This window comes from Anarhichas minor, unplaced genomic scaffold, assembly GCF_050575085.1.
Source record: "Anarhichas minor isolate MPS153535 unplaced genomic scaffold, ASM5057508v1 ptg000010l, whole genome shotgun sequence".
NCBI classification, from domain to species: domain Eukaryota; kingdom Metazoa; phylum Chordata; class Actinopteri; order Perciformes; family Anarhichadidae; genus Anarhichas; species Anarhichas minor.
In genome coordinates, this window is record NW_027466456.1 from 12,940,018 (window position 1) to 12,959,642 (window position 19,625).

Below are 19,625 nucleotides of genomic sequence, written 5' to 3' on the forward strand. Positions count from 1 at the left end.
TATATGTAGCTACGAAATACAATAATACATAGTTTTATCCATTTATTAATGCATTTTAGTCCATAAAACAAGTCATACAGGTGATCTTTATTTGTTTACATTGTTTTGTCAACAGGAGGGACACCTGTATGTTATTGTTTTGTAATCAATAAATGCAGCATAACAAATAGACACAAAAAAATACATACGTTAATTAATCGATTAATTAATCAACCAATCAAGCACACAATATATATTACAATGTATTGTATTTTTTTCCCTGTGTAGCTACATGTAGTCTAGAAGTCCCACGAGATCATTATAAACAATATTTACAGGACAATGTCATGTTGAAGACAAACATTCTCTTACACTCTTTAAATCAATAATTCAATTTTAATCATCGATTCAGAAAATAACTCATTATTTGACTCAGTCATTCCCATGTTTATGTTCTATTCGAGCTCTCTATGGTGGAGATAATTGATTAATAGTCTAATTTAAATTGATATCAAGATCAATACATCACATTGTGATATTTTGAATTTAAGTAGGCTAGATGCAGACACGTGCTGTATACATACGCTATACATTTAGCGACTTCAAGTCAAATGTCGCCGACATATAAATTACAACATTTGAGTACTCTTATAAGTATCTAAACCCATTAATGTGATGTTTAAATGTTATTCCTAAACATCCTTCTGATATTGCTCTAACTCCCTCCCGTGTGATTCGTCACTGCCCGGCTCCGCGCGGGAGGGTGTGTGTAGCCCAACGCCACGCTGTGGTCTTTTTTATTATTATTCCATCAAGAAGAGAAGTGTGCATCAAGTGGATCTGGAGGTGACAACAGATGGGTCGCAGCAGGCAGAGGCGGAGAGATCCGTGTATGACAAGACTTCAACACAACGATCAGGATGATTTCCTGTGACGATTATGGATTTAATTCGCTATCATAATTTTGAATTACTTGCATGCGCTATTCTCATCTCGTCACTGTTCGTGATAGGTGGTAAGTGACTGCTTCTTCTCCCGTGGTTATGAGTTGAGTTCCAGTTGTTTACCATGAAAAAGTCTCGTTTGACGTGATCTGTAGCTGTATAATCATCATACATTGATTTCAGTAGTTGATGTGTTGAAGTAGATTTTTAGGGCTTTTTGCATTTGAACACCTGCAGAATTAGACTGAGTTGTTTTTGCATCCTCTTAATTCCCCACAGGGTGTTTTCTCTCATGCCTGCAAGTAGCTCTACAACACAAATTTAATACGTTTATTTTTCCAATACTTTCTTACAAAAGTTTCCTTAAAATTAAGTAAAGCATGTGTTCAGTCTGATACCAGCTTCTGTGTTTTGAATCTGAGTTTAAGAATTGGCTTGCATGTTGACAGTCCATGCTCGGAATATCAATTAAGACTGTGAAAGTTGACATCTTTGCCTGTGGTAATCTTTGCACATCTTCTATGGACAAAAAGAAATCTAACACAATGGCGGGCAGCGTAGTGACCCATGAGGGGGGGGTGAGGATGGGGGGGGGGGGGGGGGTAAGTGATGGGACTATATGTCTCTGTGGCTCTACAAAACACCCAACAATAACACGTCTTCTTATCACCACTGAAACAAACAGGCAGACAGATACACCGGCAACACGCATCTGTCAGGTGCCCCACATGTGCCATTCGAGGGCCTCAGATAGGACCAAACAAAGACCCTTAGAAGTGATTTGCATATGAAAAAAGCCGTACATGCCGTGGGAGGGGATGTGGGGTTGGCTGGGCTGTGTCTCAAACAGGCAACAGGCCAGGCTCTGAATCGTCTGAACTCTGCCTCAGGGGAATACTGAAGAGCACTGGATTCACTAAAGAGCAAATCTTACATCAGACACCACCTCTCATGGTTTCCTAAAATATACATGGATAGTCTTTTTTTTTGTCCACGGTTATGAGAGTCTATGTTTTTGTAGACATAACATATATACTATGCTGCAACATGCCTCTAATCTGGTCTGAATTTACTGGCTGATCCTTGTTGTAATGAGAGCTGATATAGGCATATGGTCAGAGCATCGCCACTGATACCCGTGATCTCCATCACACCCCCGGGACAACCAGCCCATACCTCCATGTCCAAGTCTAGACATGTATAAGCTGCTCCTGGAGAAGCCCAACCGTCTGTAAAATTGATTGACCTCCACCAATGACTGAAGATTGGTGCCTGAGTTGGTGAAGATGGAGCACCAAGTGTAATTGCACTCTTTTACTTCTTTATAGTCTGCACTCAGCCTGATTGTGCTCTTGAGGCATGATTACTGTGCGTCATTATCATCTGTGAAGGATACTGGAATATCTCTTTTCATATCTGTGTGGCTACATGTGTGACCCCAGCGGCATAATGATGTTGACTCTTTCTTGCACCCATCATGCAAAACAGACTTTCAGACGTGATTCAGTCTGATTATCATCGAACAGACGCAACACTTTTCCAGCTGATTTGAAGCCGCCTTTTTGTGGCATCGTGCATCTGTGGCCCCTTATGCACATTCCATAAATTACGAGGGTTGCTGTCTCTGAGCTGGTCCCATTCGTTCTGCCTGGAGTATGGCAATTGTGAGATGCCTCGTGGTAGCAATTGGTCTTTGATGCTTTCTTGCATTTGTAAAAGCTGTAGGGGGCAAGTCTCAAGGTAAGCATGATATTCGTCAGGAAGAGTGAAGCAATACGCATTGCATCATCACAGGATTGAGGTTCTCAAGAAGTCTGTTTTTCAGGTCACAGTGAAACTGTTTAACGCTTCAGATCTTGCATGACACACTCGTGGGTACATCTTCATAACATTATGATGTGCCGCCTCACGTTGCTCAAATCAATATACTCACGTTATCTAGAATATGTCGATCCGATGTAATAATGCAGTCATGGCCAATGACATCATGAGTTCAAATATTTTACTCAGTGTAAGTATGAAAAAACTTTGGTTAAGTGTTGGAATACCCAAAAGCAGAATTCTTATTAAATATTCTATATTATTGATGTTTAAGGGGGTTTAGGAGTTAAGGTTGTTTCCCAGAACTATTCTTAATAAAAGGCAGTTGTATTTTTGAGATTTAAGAAATTAACCAAGATTATAGAAAATACTATACAACTGCACATTCCCATAACTTCCTTAAATATACAATTTTTAATATAAATCATAGACATTTTAAGGTTTGAAATAGCAGTTTTCCTAGAAATCCACAGTATCAGCTATTTTATAAAGCTTATAATTAACAAACAAATGTCCATTTTTGCAAGGAAAGTGGAGTCTACATTTACAGGGAAGTTGTGAACTTTAATTTAAAGTTCGGATCTCGTGGGCGGTTCTGTTTATTTAGTGACCAAAAACAGTCTCTTTCTATTTGTTTGCATATGAAAGATGAGGTGCAGTAGAGTTCTGTCTCCGATGAGATGAGAATCCTTGAAATGCAATATTATTTGTTTTTTCTTTTCTAAATGTGTGATACATTTTATGATCATGGAAAGTTCAAAATCAAATAACAAAAAAAACAACACTATTTTTAAGACGCACATGATTAAGTCATACACAGAGCGAGAATAACTGCTTTTCATTGTTGTCACTGGGGAGGATGAAGTGCTGATCCTCTAATTAGTATGTAGAGCATGCATTGACAGCAATGAGACCTAAACCCAGAGCAGCGTGGCCTTAATGTCCTGCTGATCAAAACACACCATTAAGTGTAAAGAAGTAAATGCTTCAAATCCTCGGTCAGATGCGGTCACCATGGAAATAGATTGAACACTGAAGCCAAACAGTGTAATTGGTTACCATGGCAGTCGGCCATGACGCCTTGAGAGGCTCTTAAATTGAAAGCCCTTGTACCGACAGCTGCTGGGTTGTTTTTATCAAAGCTCAACAAAAGGCAGCAACTGTACAAATCTAACGCTTAATAATTAGATCATTTTCACAGTAAAGTAGAAACAACCAGATGTTATAGAGTAGAGGGCATTTTTAATTATAAGTCACTAATGTTCTTTTAGTTGTAACAAACTATTGTCTTGCTTCAAGACTAAATGAATCAATATGAGAAGTAGCATATTGCAATTCAAGAGGAATGACAAAGGTTTTTTTTCAGTCTAAGTACAGAGAGCAATGATATTCTGTGAGATCAATATTTCTAAATGTGATCTGTTCATAGGTGCATCTCCTGACAGGCTGCCTTCCCCAGTGGACCAGTGCGCTCCAAACCCGTGTCAAAACAGGGCGATATGCAGAATCCGCGGGGACGGCTACTCGTGCTTCTGTGTGCCGGGGTTCCAGGGCGCTCGCTGTCAGATTGACGTGAACGAGTGTGCTTCACAGCCCTGCTGGAACGGAGCCACATGCGTGGACAGAGTGGGCAGGTTCTCCTGTCTGTGTTCTCCTGGGTTCACTGGTGAGTGGAAGTAACGGTGCTAGGTCTCCTCAGAGCACCTTAAGAGTGAGACCACATCATTTCAATGCTGAATTGACAAAGGGCTTTATGAAAAGGATTCCTGGCCATTTCAGATTAACAGAGAAAACGACGGTGCTTACAGGTGCAAATGTCTAACCTCTGTTTTGGATGAATTTGAACAAATGTGTGAAATGTTGAATGGGGTTGAACATATAGGTCATGTTGTTAAAGAGCTGCTAACGTGACTGTAGACTCTTGTTTTCAAAGAAGTCTGGTCAAGTGAGAGTTCAATATGATTTATGATTATTTTTAAAGCAATTTGGAGAAGTAAAGAGTAACTCTGAAAACCTCAACCAACAGCATCTAATATGATGATTCATTCAATCTCTTACTAGGATGTAGTTTAACTTTATTCTTTTTCTGGATGTCTGGGTCTTATCTTTATTTTATATTCTTTTATTATTTATATTAATATTATTTCCAATATAAAACAAAATCTAGCCTGATAGCATTATGACACAGGCAAAATAGATTTAGTGACTCATTTAATTGTACATTTACTACATTTAGGCAGTCTAAATCATGTCTTGTTATAGTTGTACTTATTCACCTTAAACTTTCATTCTCATCATCTTTCTTCTACATTGCACGAAGACCATACGGTTTTTCTTTTTGTGCAGGGATGCATTCAAACATATATTGCCTACAATGCACTGTTTTTAAAATTGCGAACAGCTGCAGAAAGCATTGCTGTGAGCAGTCCACTCATGATCACAGCCAGCACACATGAAAGCTTTGCTCATCTTTGGCCCCTGCCCTCAGTCTGTGTAGCAGGCTCACTCGCCCTCTGACATCTGAACTGCTTTGATGTTTACAGGGGCCATTTGCGAGGTTCAGATTGATGAGTGTCAATCACAGCCATGTCTCAATGGCGGCAGTTGCCAGGACTACGTCCGTGGCTTCTCCTGCACCTGCCGGCCCGGTTTCCAAGGACATCGATGCGAAATCAACGTTGACGAGTGCCAAGAGCATTCGTGCCAAAATGGGGCTCTGTGTGTAGATGCGGAGAATGAGTAAGTGGCCCAGACAGTCGTTGGAAATAGTTTATTATAGCAAAATTGTTCTATAAAATCATTTTAAACCTGTTCACACAGACTTGAAGAAATACGGTAAATATTCTAATGTGATTTTCTCAGCTACAGCTGTGACTGCTCTCACACAGCCTTCACTGGCAGACTCTGTGAGACACCACTGCCACCGTGCCTCTCTGAGCCCTGCTTCAACAGCGCCATCTGTAAGGACAACCAGGGCAACTACAGCTGTGAATGCTGGCCAGGTACACGAAGCACCTTCTCACTCAGCTAACAGGGAAAAGATTGCATTTCTGAGTAACAGGGTTTTAAAGGAGAGTTTAGAGACACTGGGTAGTTGGGTAAGAGAAACGGGTGGAGGTAAGATCAAGAAGTTAGAAATGAATTTGCAAACAGAGAACGAGACAAGTGCTGCAAAGACAGACGTATACTGAAAACCGCGGTTGACACCAGTCATTATCAAGATAACGACTGCATGAAGCTGCATACAAACTCAAATTCTGACCCTTTTTACTTAATCGATCTACTGTGTGTTGTCAATCCTACGTATCATTGCCATCAGAAACACTATCCGACTTCCTCATTCCAGGGTTTGAGGGGCGCCAGTGTGATATTGACATCAATGAGTGTGGCAGCAACCCCTGCACGCATGGAGGCCGCTGCATTGAGAGGTCGTGGCAGGTTCTGTACGGCAGCGAGCCTCTGCTTCCTGAACACTATGACCAGCAGCATGCTGCAGGCTACATCTGCAGCTGTCCTCTAGGATCGACTGGTAATCTGTTCTGATTAACCAAACTGAATTCATTATGGCTTACGCAGATCTCACATTGTGTGCAGTCAGGTGTCTGATCAAGGGAATGAGCAGTTTCTGGTTGGAGCAACAGCAGGGTGACTGGGTAAATCAGAAATGGGAATGTTTAGCTATATACACAACTAGAAGGGTGATCTCAGTATCTCTGCCTTTGGCATGTTGCCATTTTTTTAAAATAAATGAAAGATGCTATAGTCACACAACTTTATGTACGAGTTTTAATTTGAATGATGTTTACAATTGATAATACTCCATATAATGACATTTACATATTCAGAGTATATTGTTGGTGCATTGATGCCCAGAGAAGCTTTGCATTGTTGCAGGGATGTTACATCCAATTATACTTCAGTTGCAAAAGCAGAAAATCCTGTTTTTTCTGCTTACACAAGACTTGATCGAACAATGAGGTAAGACTGTGAGCTGCTGAGAGTTGTGTTCTAAAAATTGTCTCTCTGCCAGTCGCTGTGGCACTGACTCAGTAAGGTGGCTAAATAGCATTAGTTTAATCCCCAGGATCTGGCTTTGCTGGTCTCCTGACTGGAGCTACTCAGCCCTACGTTGTTGTAGAGAAGTAGAAACAGAGCAGACCTCCACTGGAATGGCATGTACGTACACAAACCAATATGGTGCAGTTAGACAAGTTTGAGGCTATCCTGGGGGACAACGTGACGGCATGATGTGGACACCCGCACCATGGATTTGGGGGATTTTGTTGCTTGGAACAGGTAACATCAGAAGACATTCCTGTATAAATAGATATTTAGCATATCATTACGTAATAAGTATTTAATTCCTGTGTTTTGTTATCTTTTCTTTTACCGATATAAAACTAATACGCCTGTTGTTACTGTATTTTTCTACAGTATGCTGTACTCCTTATGTGCATTTGTTTAAGCTTTTAAATCTCACCATTTGTCTACTGTACACATTTTAAATGCTGACAGCACCCAACACATGACAAGATTTCTGGAGACAAACAGAAACAAGCAGACAGACAACGTGGTAAAGATAACACATGGATAAGTAATAGTTGGGTATGGTGGTAACTTGACTTGGCAAGTGTATCCAAGGCACCAAAGAAATTTGATAAAACAAGAACCATGATATACATATCATGCGTTGGCAAAATATGGAAGAAAAGGGGAGAAAAAACTGGGCACATGTCCTTTGTTTTGTTTATGTAACTTGCCCCCATAATAAGTGTATGAATGTGACTTGTTTGTAGTAAACACTACTACTACTAAATCTATTGTTTACAAGACCACTGAACAAGGAATAATGACAACGATTCCCTCCTCAGTGAGCAGAATGATCAAAAACAGGCCACGGTACATACGTTGTTTAAAGGCAGCAGTAACAGAGTTTAGGAGGGTTTGTATCTTCTCTTGCTGCAAAAACACAGGCTTGGTGTGACTTTATATTTTTCTGCTGACAGGTTCCCTCTGCCAGGAGGTGATAAACCAGTGTGATCCCATTCCCTGCCAGAATGGGGGCAGGTGTGAGAGCCATGTTGAGGGCTACGTTTGCCACTGCCTCCAACAGAGTCCTGATGGTGTCCTCTATGGAGGTGTAAACTGTGAGGCGAGGCTAGTGGGCTGTGAGGGACATGAATGCCAGAACCAAGGCTCCTGCTCTCCTTTCTTGTTGGATGGGACTCAGGGATACACCTGTTCCTGCTCACCTGGTCACACTGGACCCCTCTGTCAGACCCCCACCACCTTGTCCTTTGAACGCAGAGGCTACCTGCTGCTGCAGAGTCCCCTGGTGGACACCGTAGAGTCCTGCAACATCACCCTAAGCTTCAAGACTACTCTGCCCAAAGCGTTGTTGTTCCAGCGCAACAGCAGGGGGCTGCTGCTGAGCCTGGAGCTGGACGAAGGGCAGCTTCGTCTCTCACTGAAGAAGGACGCCTCTGCTGGGGCTGAGGCAGAAAGCCCAAACCAGGTCCTGGAGATTCCACACAATGTCACAGATGGAGAATGGCATTCTGTGAAGGCTGTGCTCAGAAGTGGGATGCTCAGTCTGACACTCTTGGATGATGCTGGGAGCTGTAGGAGCCAGTGGTGCCACAAGGTGGCCCAAGTCCACAGCACCCTGGCCATGCTGGCGTCATCTCCTCAGGACACTTTCATTGGAGGAGTGCTTCAGGAGTCAAACGGCCACAGTGAGGACTCTCCACTTCCAGCATTTATTGGCTGCATGCGGGATGTGTTTGTGGACTGGCAGCTCGTGGTCCCAGAGGATTGGCTGAGCGACTATGCTGTTAATGTGTCCCCTGGCTGCAGCCACAGGGACCGCTGCCTGGACGTGCCGTGCCAAAACAGAGGCGAGTGTGTCAACCTGTGGCAGAGCTACCAGTGCCGATGCCTGAGGCCTTATGAGGGGCAGGACTGTGAGGAGGGTATGTTCACAGCTATGAAATAATTGACTTCAACAGGTCAAATAGCAGCAACGCAGAGTAAAATAATGGGAGAATGTATAGTTTTTTTGCTAGTAGTCCCCTTAAACAAAAGAAATGTAAGGAAAAGTTTGGTACCGATAATCATCAAATGCAGAAACAGGACTTTTTGAGATAGAGATAATAGAGTTTTCATGAAAGGGTACGAGGTCATTTTCACCAAATTTCTTAAGTGGGTAATTAGATAACATCCTCAGTTGCTGTAACAGAATAAGGGGGTAGAGATGAGGCCAATCAAAAGCCACAGTGAAGGACGGAGGCATGAGATCCTCTTATCTGACGCACTGGATTAAGGATACAGGGGAATCTATTTTGGAAACACACAGAACATGCAAGGAAAATGTAGATAGTAGAATACTGTAATCAGAAAACATCAGAATCTAAATAAGAAATAGAAAGTTGTAGTTTGAATTTGTCACTTCAGTTACTTTGAACATGCATGCTGGCCAAGCTGAAAGGATTTGTTTTCTTAATGTTGACACCGAGCCAAGTCACTTCTCTCTCATCGTTAACCTGAAACATTTCTTGTTTCATCTTATTCTTATATTTTCCCCTTTTTGCAGAACACGTGACCGCACGCTTCGGGAATGAGGACTCTCACAGTTATGCAGCGTTCACTGCCACCGATGATCTGGATGACGACTTCTCCATCTCCCTCTTCCTGCGTACACGGAGGCACCACGGACTCCTCCTGGCGCTCGCCAACAGCAGCACTCAGTACCTGCACATGTGGCTGGAGAACGGCAAGGTCACAGTTCAGCTGAATAACCTTGAGAGTCTGAAGGCGCAGAGTGCAATTGACGATGGGGAAGTCCACTTTGTGAGTGTACAGGTGGTGGAGCATCGTATGTCTCTGTATGTAGACGCTCAAAAACAGGGTGTCGTGGAAGTCAGGACAGTCAATGTCCAAGCAGGACATACTGTGTATGTGGGAGGCCTGTTGGACAGTTGGACCACTTCAGTGTTTGGTGGATATTTTAAAGGCTGTATCCAGGACCTGAGGATCAACGACAGGCGGCTGCAGTTCTTTGGGTTGGACACCTCAGTGAGATCTTATCTTCGGGAGCTCATGGAAAATGTGACTGCTGGATGTACAGGGGACAATGCCTGTGGTGTGAGTTTCTTTGAACTTTGTCAACCTTGTTCTCACTCTTTAGTGTGAGCTGGTTCACGGCATGCAGAAATGGATTTAAAAAAACTTAAAATCCTGCTTAAATTGAGACCTCACTCATGACCAGGAAATCATTCCGATACAATTCATACATAGTTACATGTCATATAAAGTGCAAGGACATCAGATGTTATTTGGTAAAAGTAAGCGCCTGTGTCAATGTTTCCTCCTCAGACGAACCCTTGTCTCAACGGTGGGATGTGTTACTCCATGTGGGATGACTTCACCTGCACCTGCCCTCCCAAGACAGCAGGGCCGCGCTGTGAAGAGGTCAGGTGGTGCGAGCTGTCCCCCTGCCCCACAGACTCAGAGTGCAGGATGCTGAACCGGGGATATGAATGTAAGTGGTGTCTAGAATTTCAGCAGTTTTAAGCAGGAGCGTTTTAAACGTCCACGTTGTTTGAGAAAAAATGAAGATCTTGTAAGTTATTTTAATGATTTATTATCTCAAAATAATGAGAAACCTTCTCATCATTTTGAGACACTAAGTCATTATTTTGATATACTTCCTGATTATAACGACTTAATGGACTTCCATAGTAGTAAAGTGTGTTGCCTTGTTCTACTTTACATCATTTCTTAGTTACATAAAAGCTCTTAAACCCAGACACAAAGTCGTTTACCTTTTAGACTTACATTAAATTTAGGCTACGTTACCTAATATTTGACCTTGTTTGTGGAATCGGTCATTGTTGACTTAATTGGCCACTATGTAACCGAATGACACAACATGCTTGATTATATAGGCCTATTGGCCTCAATCTGCCCACACAGTATATTCTATGTGCCCCGTAAAGCATGATTGGCCTTAGGCCAGCTTATCCTTATTTTTCTTGGGATTAGTGATGATTTGCATGGGTTGCCTCTCGTGAACCACACATGTACAGTGATTAACTCGAGGATACCTGCTTGTTACGGATATTTCGGACAGATGACCCCATCTTGTTGCCTAAATGGATTGCAGTGTTATAAAACAGCTCAATGGCATGCTGTAAGAACACCTAATGTTTCTTTACATCACACATCTGTGCTCTTGCCTAATGCCTTTGTTGTATCGGCATGCATAAAGCCTAATCTAATCAAGACACCAACCGACAAAAGAGTTTAAATGGTGCGAGTAAATGTGTAAATAAATATACACAACATATATTCTCTCTGATCTCCTAGGCTACTCCAATGCAACCTTCCTGAATGACAGCACTTTGTTGTCCTACCGGGGAAACGGTCACATATCCCGCAACCTAACTAACCTCTCCCTAAACCTACGCACGCGAAATCGCAACACAGCTATTCTCCACGCAGAGAAGGGCTCAGCGTTCATTACACTCTCCGTCCAGGGCGGTTTCCTCGTCATGGAGCTGCAGAGTCCCACCGAAGAGGAGGAGGAGGAGGAGGGAGAGCAGGGCGTGTCTACGGTCAGCCTCAGCAGCAGGACGAGTGTTAGTGACGGTGAGTGGCACAGCGTCCACCTGTTCATGGCAGCGCCATGGGCACAAACCTCCCGCTGGACTCTGGTGCTGGATGAAGGAGTAGAGGACGCCAGCACTTCCAGGAGCCAAGGAGGCAACCTGAACTTCCTCAGGCAGGGGGTGGACATCTTCTTAGGGGGCCTGGCCCCTGACGCTGGATGGTCCCTAGTCGGGTGCCTGAGCACAGTAGAGCTAGGTGGCATTGCCCTGCCTTACTTTGGCTCCTCCGATGTGAACCTCCCACGCCTGCAGGAGGAGCAGTTCATCCCGACATCACAGCAACCACCGCTCCTCGGCTGCAGCGGGGGCCCCGTGTGCGAGCCCAACCCCTGCCTGAACGGAGGGGAGTGCCAGGACCTCTTCAACACCTACAACTGCAGCTGTGCCGAAGGCTGGGCCGGGAGACGCTGCGGCTTCTTCAGCGACACCTGCGCTTCCAGTCCCTGCGCTCACGGCAACTGCAGCGTGAACGGGCTGACCTACGAGTGCACCTGTGAGTCCGGCTACGCAGGGGAGGACTGTGATGAGGAGGTGGATATATGTGAGCATCACCTGTGTGCCCATGGAGGCACCTGTCTGCATGGGCCAGACAGGTACGCCTGCCTCTGCCATGAGAACTACACTGGACCCCTTTGCAGGTGAGTTCAGAATATAACTAGTATAATAGAATAAAACAGCGTAGTCACAGGCTTGTGTGAAACATTGACAGATAAATATTGTATGCTCTGAAGAAAACTTTTCTCTTCTATTAAGAGTTTTGGGAGCTTAGTTACTAAACACAAAATACACAAATAAATGCTCCAATTTGCACAAACAAGGGACCGCACTACAACACAAATAAAGTCCTTCAATGTAAATGTCTCCACATCGCTGCCTCTGTTCAGCATTTCAACCACGCCTGCTGCGAGCGTCTCAGATGTTGCATTGCTATTCTAGTGTCAGGCAGAAAAGGCCTCAGTCTGCTGTGGTGTCTCACTACACACACCCCCTGTCATCTACCGTTTGCCTCGGAGAACCAGCAGGGGAACGCCTCCGAGCATTTATCCTGTAAACACACAGCCTCTTGCATTTGGTCTCTTTTGCACAAGGAAAACCTTTTGCAAGTGTCTCGCTAAGACAAGCTGCACATCACCTTTTGCTGGGAACATCGACGCTGTAAAGTTTTCATCAAAATGACTTCTTTTTTTGTTTGCGTCTCTTGTTTGTGTCTCTTTCTACCCCCTTTCCCCGTCTTTCTTTCTGTTTCTCTCCAGTGAACGCATTGAAGAAATTCCGTGGTACATTGTTGTCAAAAAAAAGTAAGCTTTTTTTTTTTTTTCTTCTTTCTTTCCTATTTCTCAGGTGTTAGCTATTTGTTTCCTGTTAGATATTCATCTCTCAAATGTCATGTACGATGTCGCCTGTTTTTTTGTTCGGCTGTGTGCAACAAAATGCCAAGCAAAGCTAATATTAACACTGCCTGTGACATCGTTTTGTCTTTAAATGAGATACCGACTGTTTCAAATGAGTGACAGCTGTAGTTCAAAATGATTCCTCCAAAAATAAAACTTCACCTCCAAAAATTGTACGCTTTCCAAAGTAACAAATACAGTATTTTGTAACCATTGATGGATGAATTGACAACAGATAAATAACATTTTGGAACAGAACAGCTGTGCTTCGGGCACAACACAAGGTTAAAGAGGCCAAAGATAAACGATTGGCTTTTTCATTCCCGTACATTTGATTTGACCTCCTGCTGGTGAATAGTGGCCGGAGGACTTTCATGTTATTAACCCGGTCCTCTCCTAAGCCTGTTTGTCTCCCCTGTGGGGAGCAGCAGGAAGCTGAACAATACAGCTCCTGCTTGGCTGATCCTTCTCCTTCCGGCAGACGTAAAAAACGTCAAACTCTGCTGAACATGACCTGCTGAAGGCCTCAATACCTCTGGTACTAACGAACAACACATGTATTAACCCTCTTACATGTCTGCCTGTCTCCTGTAACCAGACGGCCTAAGCTGCCTGTTTCTGTGTGCGGCGATGACATCAGAAACTACACCTGCTTCAATGGAGGCAACTGCACTGACAGAGAGCTGTACTGTGACTGTCAACCTGGCTTCATTGGACACCGGTAGGAAAGAAAACAATATTAATATTACTAAATGAAAGGCCTACCTGTACATAAGTAAAATGCAGTTCTCCCAGCAGAGCTCGGATTCTTTGAGAGCTCCCTCAAAGAGCAGAGCCCTTTCTTCTTCAGAACGTACTGTGTGACTATTTGCTGTAAGCGGTAACTTCCTTCACATGAGTGTCCCTGACTGCACTGTGACTCTGTGTTGTTAGGTGTGAGCAGGAGGTGGACGAGTGCAGGTCCAACCCCTGTCTGAATGGAGGCTACTGCCGCAACCTCATCAACCAGTTTATGTGCGTGTGCGACATGAGCTTCGCTGGAATCACGTGTCAGACGGACGTAAGCGACATTTACTTTTACGTGGCGGTGCTGCTGTGGCAGAACCTCTTCCAGCTGCTCTCTTACCTCATCCTCAGGCTGGACGACGAGCCGGAGGTGGACTGGGGAGGCAATGACTGAATGTGTGTGTGTGTGTGTGTGTGTGTGTGTGTGTGTGCAGGCGCGTGTATCTCTGCACTTCTCTTTGGGACTGAGAAAAGTGGGTGCAGAATAGGGTTTGCAAGTTTGTCAGTGAATGTGTGCGGGTGATTGATTGATCATAAAAGATGAGGATGACCAGTGGTTTCCAATACAAAGCACGAGGGATCAGCAGGTATTTTATGAGAGCACGCTGCAAACATTCGGGTTTTCTCTAGTTTGACGAGCTTATTGGTACCACAGAGCTGTTTCTGTGCCTTAAAATGATACTTTAGTCATCAGAAGCACCTTATTCAGTATAGTAATTTACTATATTACTCAATTTATTTGACTTATTTAAGTAGCTATAGAACACAGATGCAATAATTTCTCGCAAAACCAACACCCACAAATTACACATTAGGGTTGTAACTAATCATGTTCATTATCAATTCATTTGTTTATTATTGTCTTGATTATTTGACTTATCGATTAAAAACTAAAGTACTACACTCAAACGGCTTGTTTTGACCGAAGTCCAAAACTTAAATAAAGACTTCAATTTGAAACGATATGAAATCAGAGAATTGCATCTTAACTCACTTCAAAGTTTAATCTTATTAATTAATTAATTAATTATTAAACTTGTTGGCAGTTAATTGACTAATAAATAATCAAATAAACAGTGCAATATCGTTACTGTGGTCTAAAGGGTAGGATAGTCGACATTCAAAAAAATCACTTTCTGAAGCAGCGAAGAACATTATAGAATATGTTTTATTTATAATGTTTCTCATTGAAGATATCCTGTCACTCTTGTCTGAACTGGATTTTGGGTGCTCCACACGGATGGATGTGTGAACTATCAAAAGCAGTGTTGTAGCTACAAAAGCACCTCGCGGGGCTAGAAGACGACAAGATGTCTAACTTTGTTCTTGATGTGCATTCAGAGCGCCGTGGTGACTGACTGACTGACTGACTGACTGCTGTGTGTTGTTTTGTACCCAAAGAAGAAGTTTCCGTCTCTAAACCTTCCTGACTGAGGCAAAGATATTTAAAGCCTAAAATTCTCTGCGGCTCTGCTTAAACGGTACTTATCAACATTCACCATGCTGTTGTGGTCAACATTTCATAACACTATAAATCAATCTCTGTTCCCCAAGGACTTGATTGTGTCTTTTAGTCTCATTGTGCTGACATCATGCTGGATGATCCATGTTTGACGGTAACTTGTTGTTTGTCTGTCTTTCCTTCATCATGTTCTGTCCTCATGTCTTGTCTCGGTTTAAATCCAGTCTCTGTCTTTGTTGTTGTCAAATTAAAAAAACAATCGTATCAGCCTTTGTCTGTCTTCTGTCCTCTTTTCATTTTGTTCAACTATTTTTCCTTTTTCATCGCCACACGTTTTGCTTTAATTTCCAATTTCTTCCCTCCATTTTCTCCTCTATCCGACGAACCCCAGTTGAAGGTTAACTGCTGTACAAATCCTTTCATTGATTTCCTAACTGTGTGTCGGTGTGTGTTTGTGAGTAACGGAGCGGAGGCCGAAGTCAGGTGGCTACCCTGACGCCAAACATAGACACTTGATCTCTCGTAACGAGATGTAGTGTGAGTAGATCCCAGAATAGCCCGAGATCATAGACACACAACGAGTCAAACACAGAGCATACGCACAGTGCTGCATTGTGCTGCTGGTGTGAGGTTATTTGTCAGTGTTTGGGGTGCGCAGGCAGTATAGGGAAGGCTTTCCTACCATTGAACATGACAGTTCCCCTGAGCAAAAACCAAGAATACATTCAGAGCATTAACATGGCAGCAAACAGCTATTAGCTTTGTAAAGATATAATAAAACTAATGTCAACCTGAGCAAAGAATGAAGTTGCTCTTCCTCTATGTGTGTTGCTTTTTCATGATCCTCGCTTTGCTAACATAGCCGTGCGTGCTTTTAGTGCATGTTAGTGACCAGCTGGTTAGCTCACGGCCGCTGCTCTACACTGTTGTCATATGGCGGTTAGAGCTGATAGCGCCGTCCCGTCTGACAGCTTGGTCGTGGAAGCGTAGCACCCACCCTCCGGTTCCCCCTCAGGTAAACACTTTTCCTGCTCTGTCAGCACTCCCGCCACCGTTTGCTGTGAGCCGCCGGCTCGCCTTCGCCATGTTGAGAGCAGTTGAGAAGCAATCAAAATACTCCCAATCTGGTATCTTGCACCTTTAAAGGATAGGTTCACAATAAACAAAAAAATCCCCAAAAAACACAAGATGGAAGAGAGGACGCAGGTTTATGAGAGAGGAGTGCAACCGCATACCGACTACATGGTCAAAAGAAACATGGCTCCCATTCACCTACTGATGCTGAGGTCGGGCCGTCGTGCAGGTCAATCAACTTCTTCCACATCAAATTCTGGAAGCTATTTCTTTATTAAAGGATAGGTTTCCCATTTTTCAAACAATAGACAGGTGCCTATATGAACATTTAAACATGTTTTGCTTGCTGTAATCATTCTTCCTGTTCATACTGTCTATTTAATTATCCTTTTGTCCTATTTTGTACCCCACCCCTTACACAGGAATCACATTAGGAAGGATTCTTATAACGGGCCACTATGATCCAGTGGAATGATTAAAGCAAAAAACAGTTTCGATGTTTGTATGGGCACCTGACAATTGTTTAAAAAGGGGAAACCTATATCCGTTCGTGAAGAAATAGTTTTCAGAATTTGATCTGGAAGAAGTTGACTGGCCTTCACAACGCCCCGACCTCAGCCTTCAGTGTGTGAATGGTAGCAAGCCATGTTCCCTTTGACCATGAGGTCAGTGTGCAGTTGCACTCCTCTCTCGTAAACTTGCGTCCTCTCTTCCGTCCCGTATTTTTGTATGATTATTTTAGTATTTTCCGTCTGTGTGTATGTATGCGTGTGAGTGTCCTTTGCAAGCACAGGTAGCCCTCATGGTAAGGAAAAGAGGGGGAGGGAATGGGAAGCAGTTTTTCAGTGTCGGCACTGATATGGCCATCCTTTGAGAGAAGCAGAGAGGGAGAAATGTGCTTCGCCAGCGAAAAACAGCAGCATCTGGCGCTGAAGTGCAGTTTCAGCAGAGAGCTGGTGGCATTCACAGAAGTTTGGTCTGCTTCACAGAAACGTATGAGAGCAGCTTATCTGGCAGGCACCTACATACACACCTACACACACACACACACACACACACACACACACACACGGAGCAGGTTGATAGTGCTGACAGCAAGGAAGCACTGCTGCCGTCTCTCTGTGTGTGTAGCTGCTCTGCCGAGGCTTCAGGGTGGCCTTACCTTGTACCTTAGAGACTGGTTAGTTAGACATTTCCGTGTCTGTGTGTGTGGCAGTCGGTGACTGATGGCGGGTCCTGGCTTCAGGCTGCTCCGGCTCGCTTGTGTCACACTCACTCTGACAGCCAACTCTGCTGCAGTGACAGGTAAGCACTTTCCAGGAGTCAACAAAGCCTGTAGCAAGGGAAAGAAAGTGTAATGTCTACAGCGTCGAGCGTGAGTGCATAAGTTATTTTTTGCCTCAGGATATGGATGGTTGTATTTTTATAAGAATTACGTTTCCATGTTGATTGCTCAGTGTAAAGTTTGCTGACTTCTGAGATTCCTATTTTCATAGTCTCGTGTGACCTGACGAGCTCAGTAAGAGGCTCTAGTTATGAAGATGTTGTCAGCCGCAATGTGAAGTGTAATGGAGTGATACTTACAGCTGTCGGTAACCTTGTAGCTGCCACTCGGAGTGTCACGACTATCACACCAACCAGAACTACTGACGTAAGTGCATCTGCCGCTGGTTAATGAACGTCACCAATCATTCACTGGCTGCACTGGAAGCTTGATTCGGAAGGGTTTGACTTGCGAGGTCAGAAATTTGTGTTTGCATGCAGGGTAGTATGAGCTATTTTTGGGTGTGTGAGTGAGTTTCTGGTGGTGTTCATGCTAATGGGATCATCAGGCAGCATCTTGCCTCTGTGTGTGTGTGTGTGTGTGTGTGTGTGTGATCCACAGACGGAGCGTGCTCCATACAGCTTGCGGGTGGCTGCCGTGCTGGCACCGTGTCTGGTTTGCCTGGCGATAGTGGTGATGCTGGGGCTGGCGCTGGCCGTTGCCAAACTGCGAGAGAGGCGGCAGACGGAGGGAGGTTTCAGTCCGCGGCAACTCGAGGCTCCTGGTGGTCTCAACCCACCTGCTGAGCTGGGAAACACATCCATCAGCACTTTGGCAGCTCGCGTGGAGCGCCTGGTGTAGTGTAAAGCAGTGAGGAGAGGAGAAGTGTGTGTGAGGGTGTGTGTGTGTGTGTGTGTGTGTAAGAGTGAGAGAGAGACAGAAATAAACAATGTATCATGTGAATGAGGTTCTTTAAAACAAAACATTTGTCTCTTTCCCTCCAGTTGACCGCTGAGGGTTTGACCTCTGACCTCTTACTGTCCATCAGTCTGGCGTCTGTCGTCCTGCTGCTGGTTCTCATCCTCGCCTCCGTCAGCCTGGTGGTGGCGCTAAATCGCCGTGCCACCCACGGCACCTACAGTCCCAGCCGGCAGGAGAAGGAGGGATCCCGGGTGGAGATGTGGAGCATCACCCAGCCGCCGCCTATGGAGAGACTCATATGAGCTGCAGGCGGGGGCTGTGTTTACATGCAGGGTGGTAATGAAGGAGCTGCTAGAAATACAGCCTGCATGTAAACATGGTCTTCCCCCTCACAGTACCTCCATTTTAAATTACTGCTGTCTTTCTTCACAGGCTGGAAGACTGTCTGAGATTTCGTGACACTATTTCTGTGTAATCGTATATATCCCAGTGCTGCATCCATCTTCCTGTGATGTTCTGCACCTGGCTTCACCACCCAGGAGTACATCCATCAAAATGCAGAAAGAGTTTTAGCTCAGAACGTATCGGGTCTGCCACAGGTTGTGTCTGATCCATATTTTTTAGGATTGATGGACCGGTGAGCACTGAAAAGGAAAATCGTGGCAGAATTTGAGACGCACAAGAACATTGTGTTAAAGCGTCATCTAGAAACAGGCAGAATGAGTCAGAACGTGCTTCGTTTAAAGGAGAAGGCTGGTGGTATCCTATGTTTTTCTTATTGTCACGGAGTGATCGAAAGCAACGATTGGTTAGTCTGTCGTTCAAAAAACAAACTGAAGACTGAAAAAGGCTCAGTAATTCTCTTCGATATTTGGAAACTGTAGTTTTTAAGCAAACATTACTCAAACAGAAGTAAACTGTTCATTTAGAGGGGACTATTTTCAGCAGAGGATTAATACACATTTGGTGCTCAAGTGAGTATTTACTTCAACAGGACAGTGTTTGTGTGATTGGCTCAAGATGAACTACAGTGCCCTGAATCATAGTGAAGGAACACGTGGAACCATAAAGGAGCTCTATGGCTCGGAGGTAAAAGGCTAAACTTGTTAGTAAAATCAACTCGGTGTTTGTATTGGTCTTTTCATGGGATTTGTTCACAGTAAGAAAAATATAGAATATCACGAGACCTATACTTAAAATTCATGAACGTAACCGTGTGTATTTACTGCTGGAGAACACCTTTCTAGCTCTAGCTCTTGTTGCCAGTTTTGATTTATTTTCAGTGAACATTTCCACTTGACTTTCCAAACTGTC

The 19,625-nt window shown here is 43.9% G+C and overlaps 1 protein-coding gene across 1 annotated transcript; it reads left to right on the top strand.

The window, feature by feature from the left end:
- Positions 1 to 804: 804 nt before the first annotated feature.
- crb1 (crumbs cell polarity complex component 1) lies at positions 805 to 18,613 on the top strand. Its single transcript, XM_076088654.1, has 13 exons — positions 805 to 994; positions 4,174 to 4,410; positions 5,288 to 5,483; positions 5,607 to 5,746; positions 6,091 to 6,273; positions 7,751 to 8,716; positions 9,337 to 9,887; positions 10,119 to 10,284; positions 11,112 to 12,051; positions 12,667 to 12,711; positions 13,403 to 13,525; positions 13,738 to 13,864; positions 18,395 to 18,613. Exons 1-13 carry the CDS (start codon positions 919 to 921, stop codon positions 18,611 to 18,613), a joined length of 3,969 nt encoding a protein of 1,322 aa, XP_075944769.1. The 5' UTR covers positions 805 to 918.
- Positions 18,614 to 19,625: the final 1,012 nt, after the last annotated feature.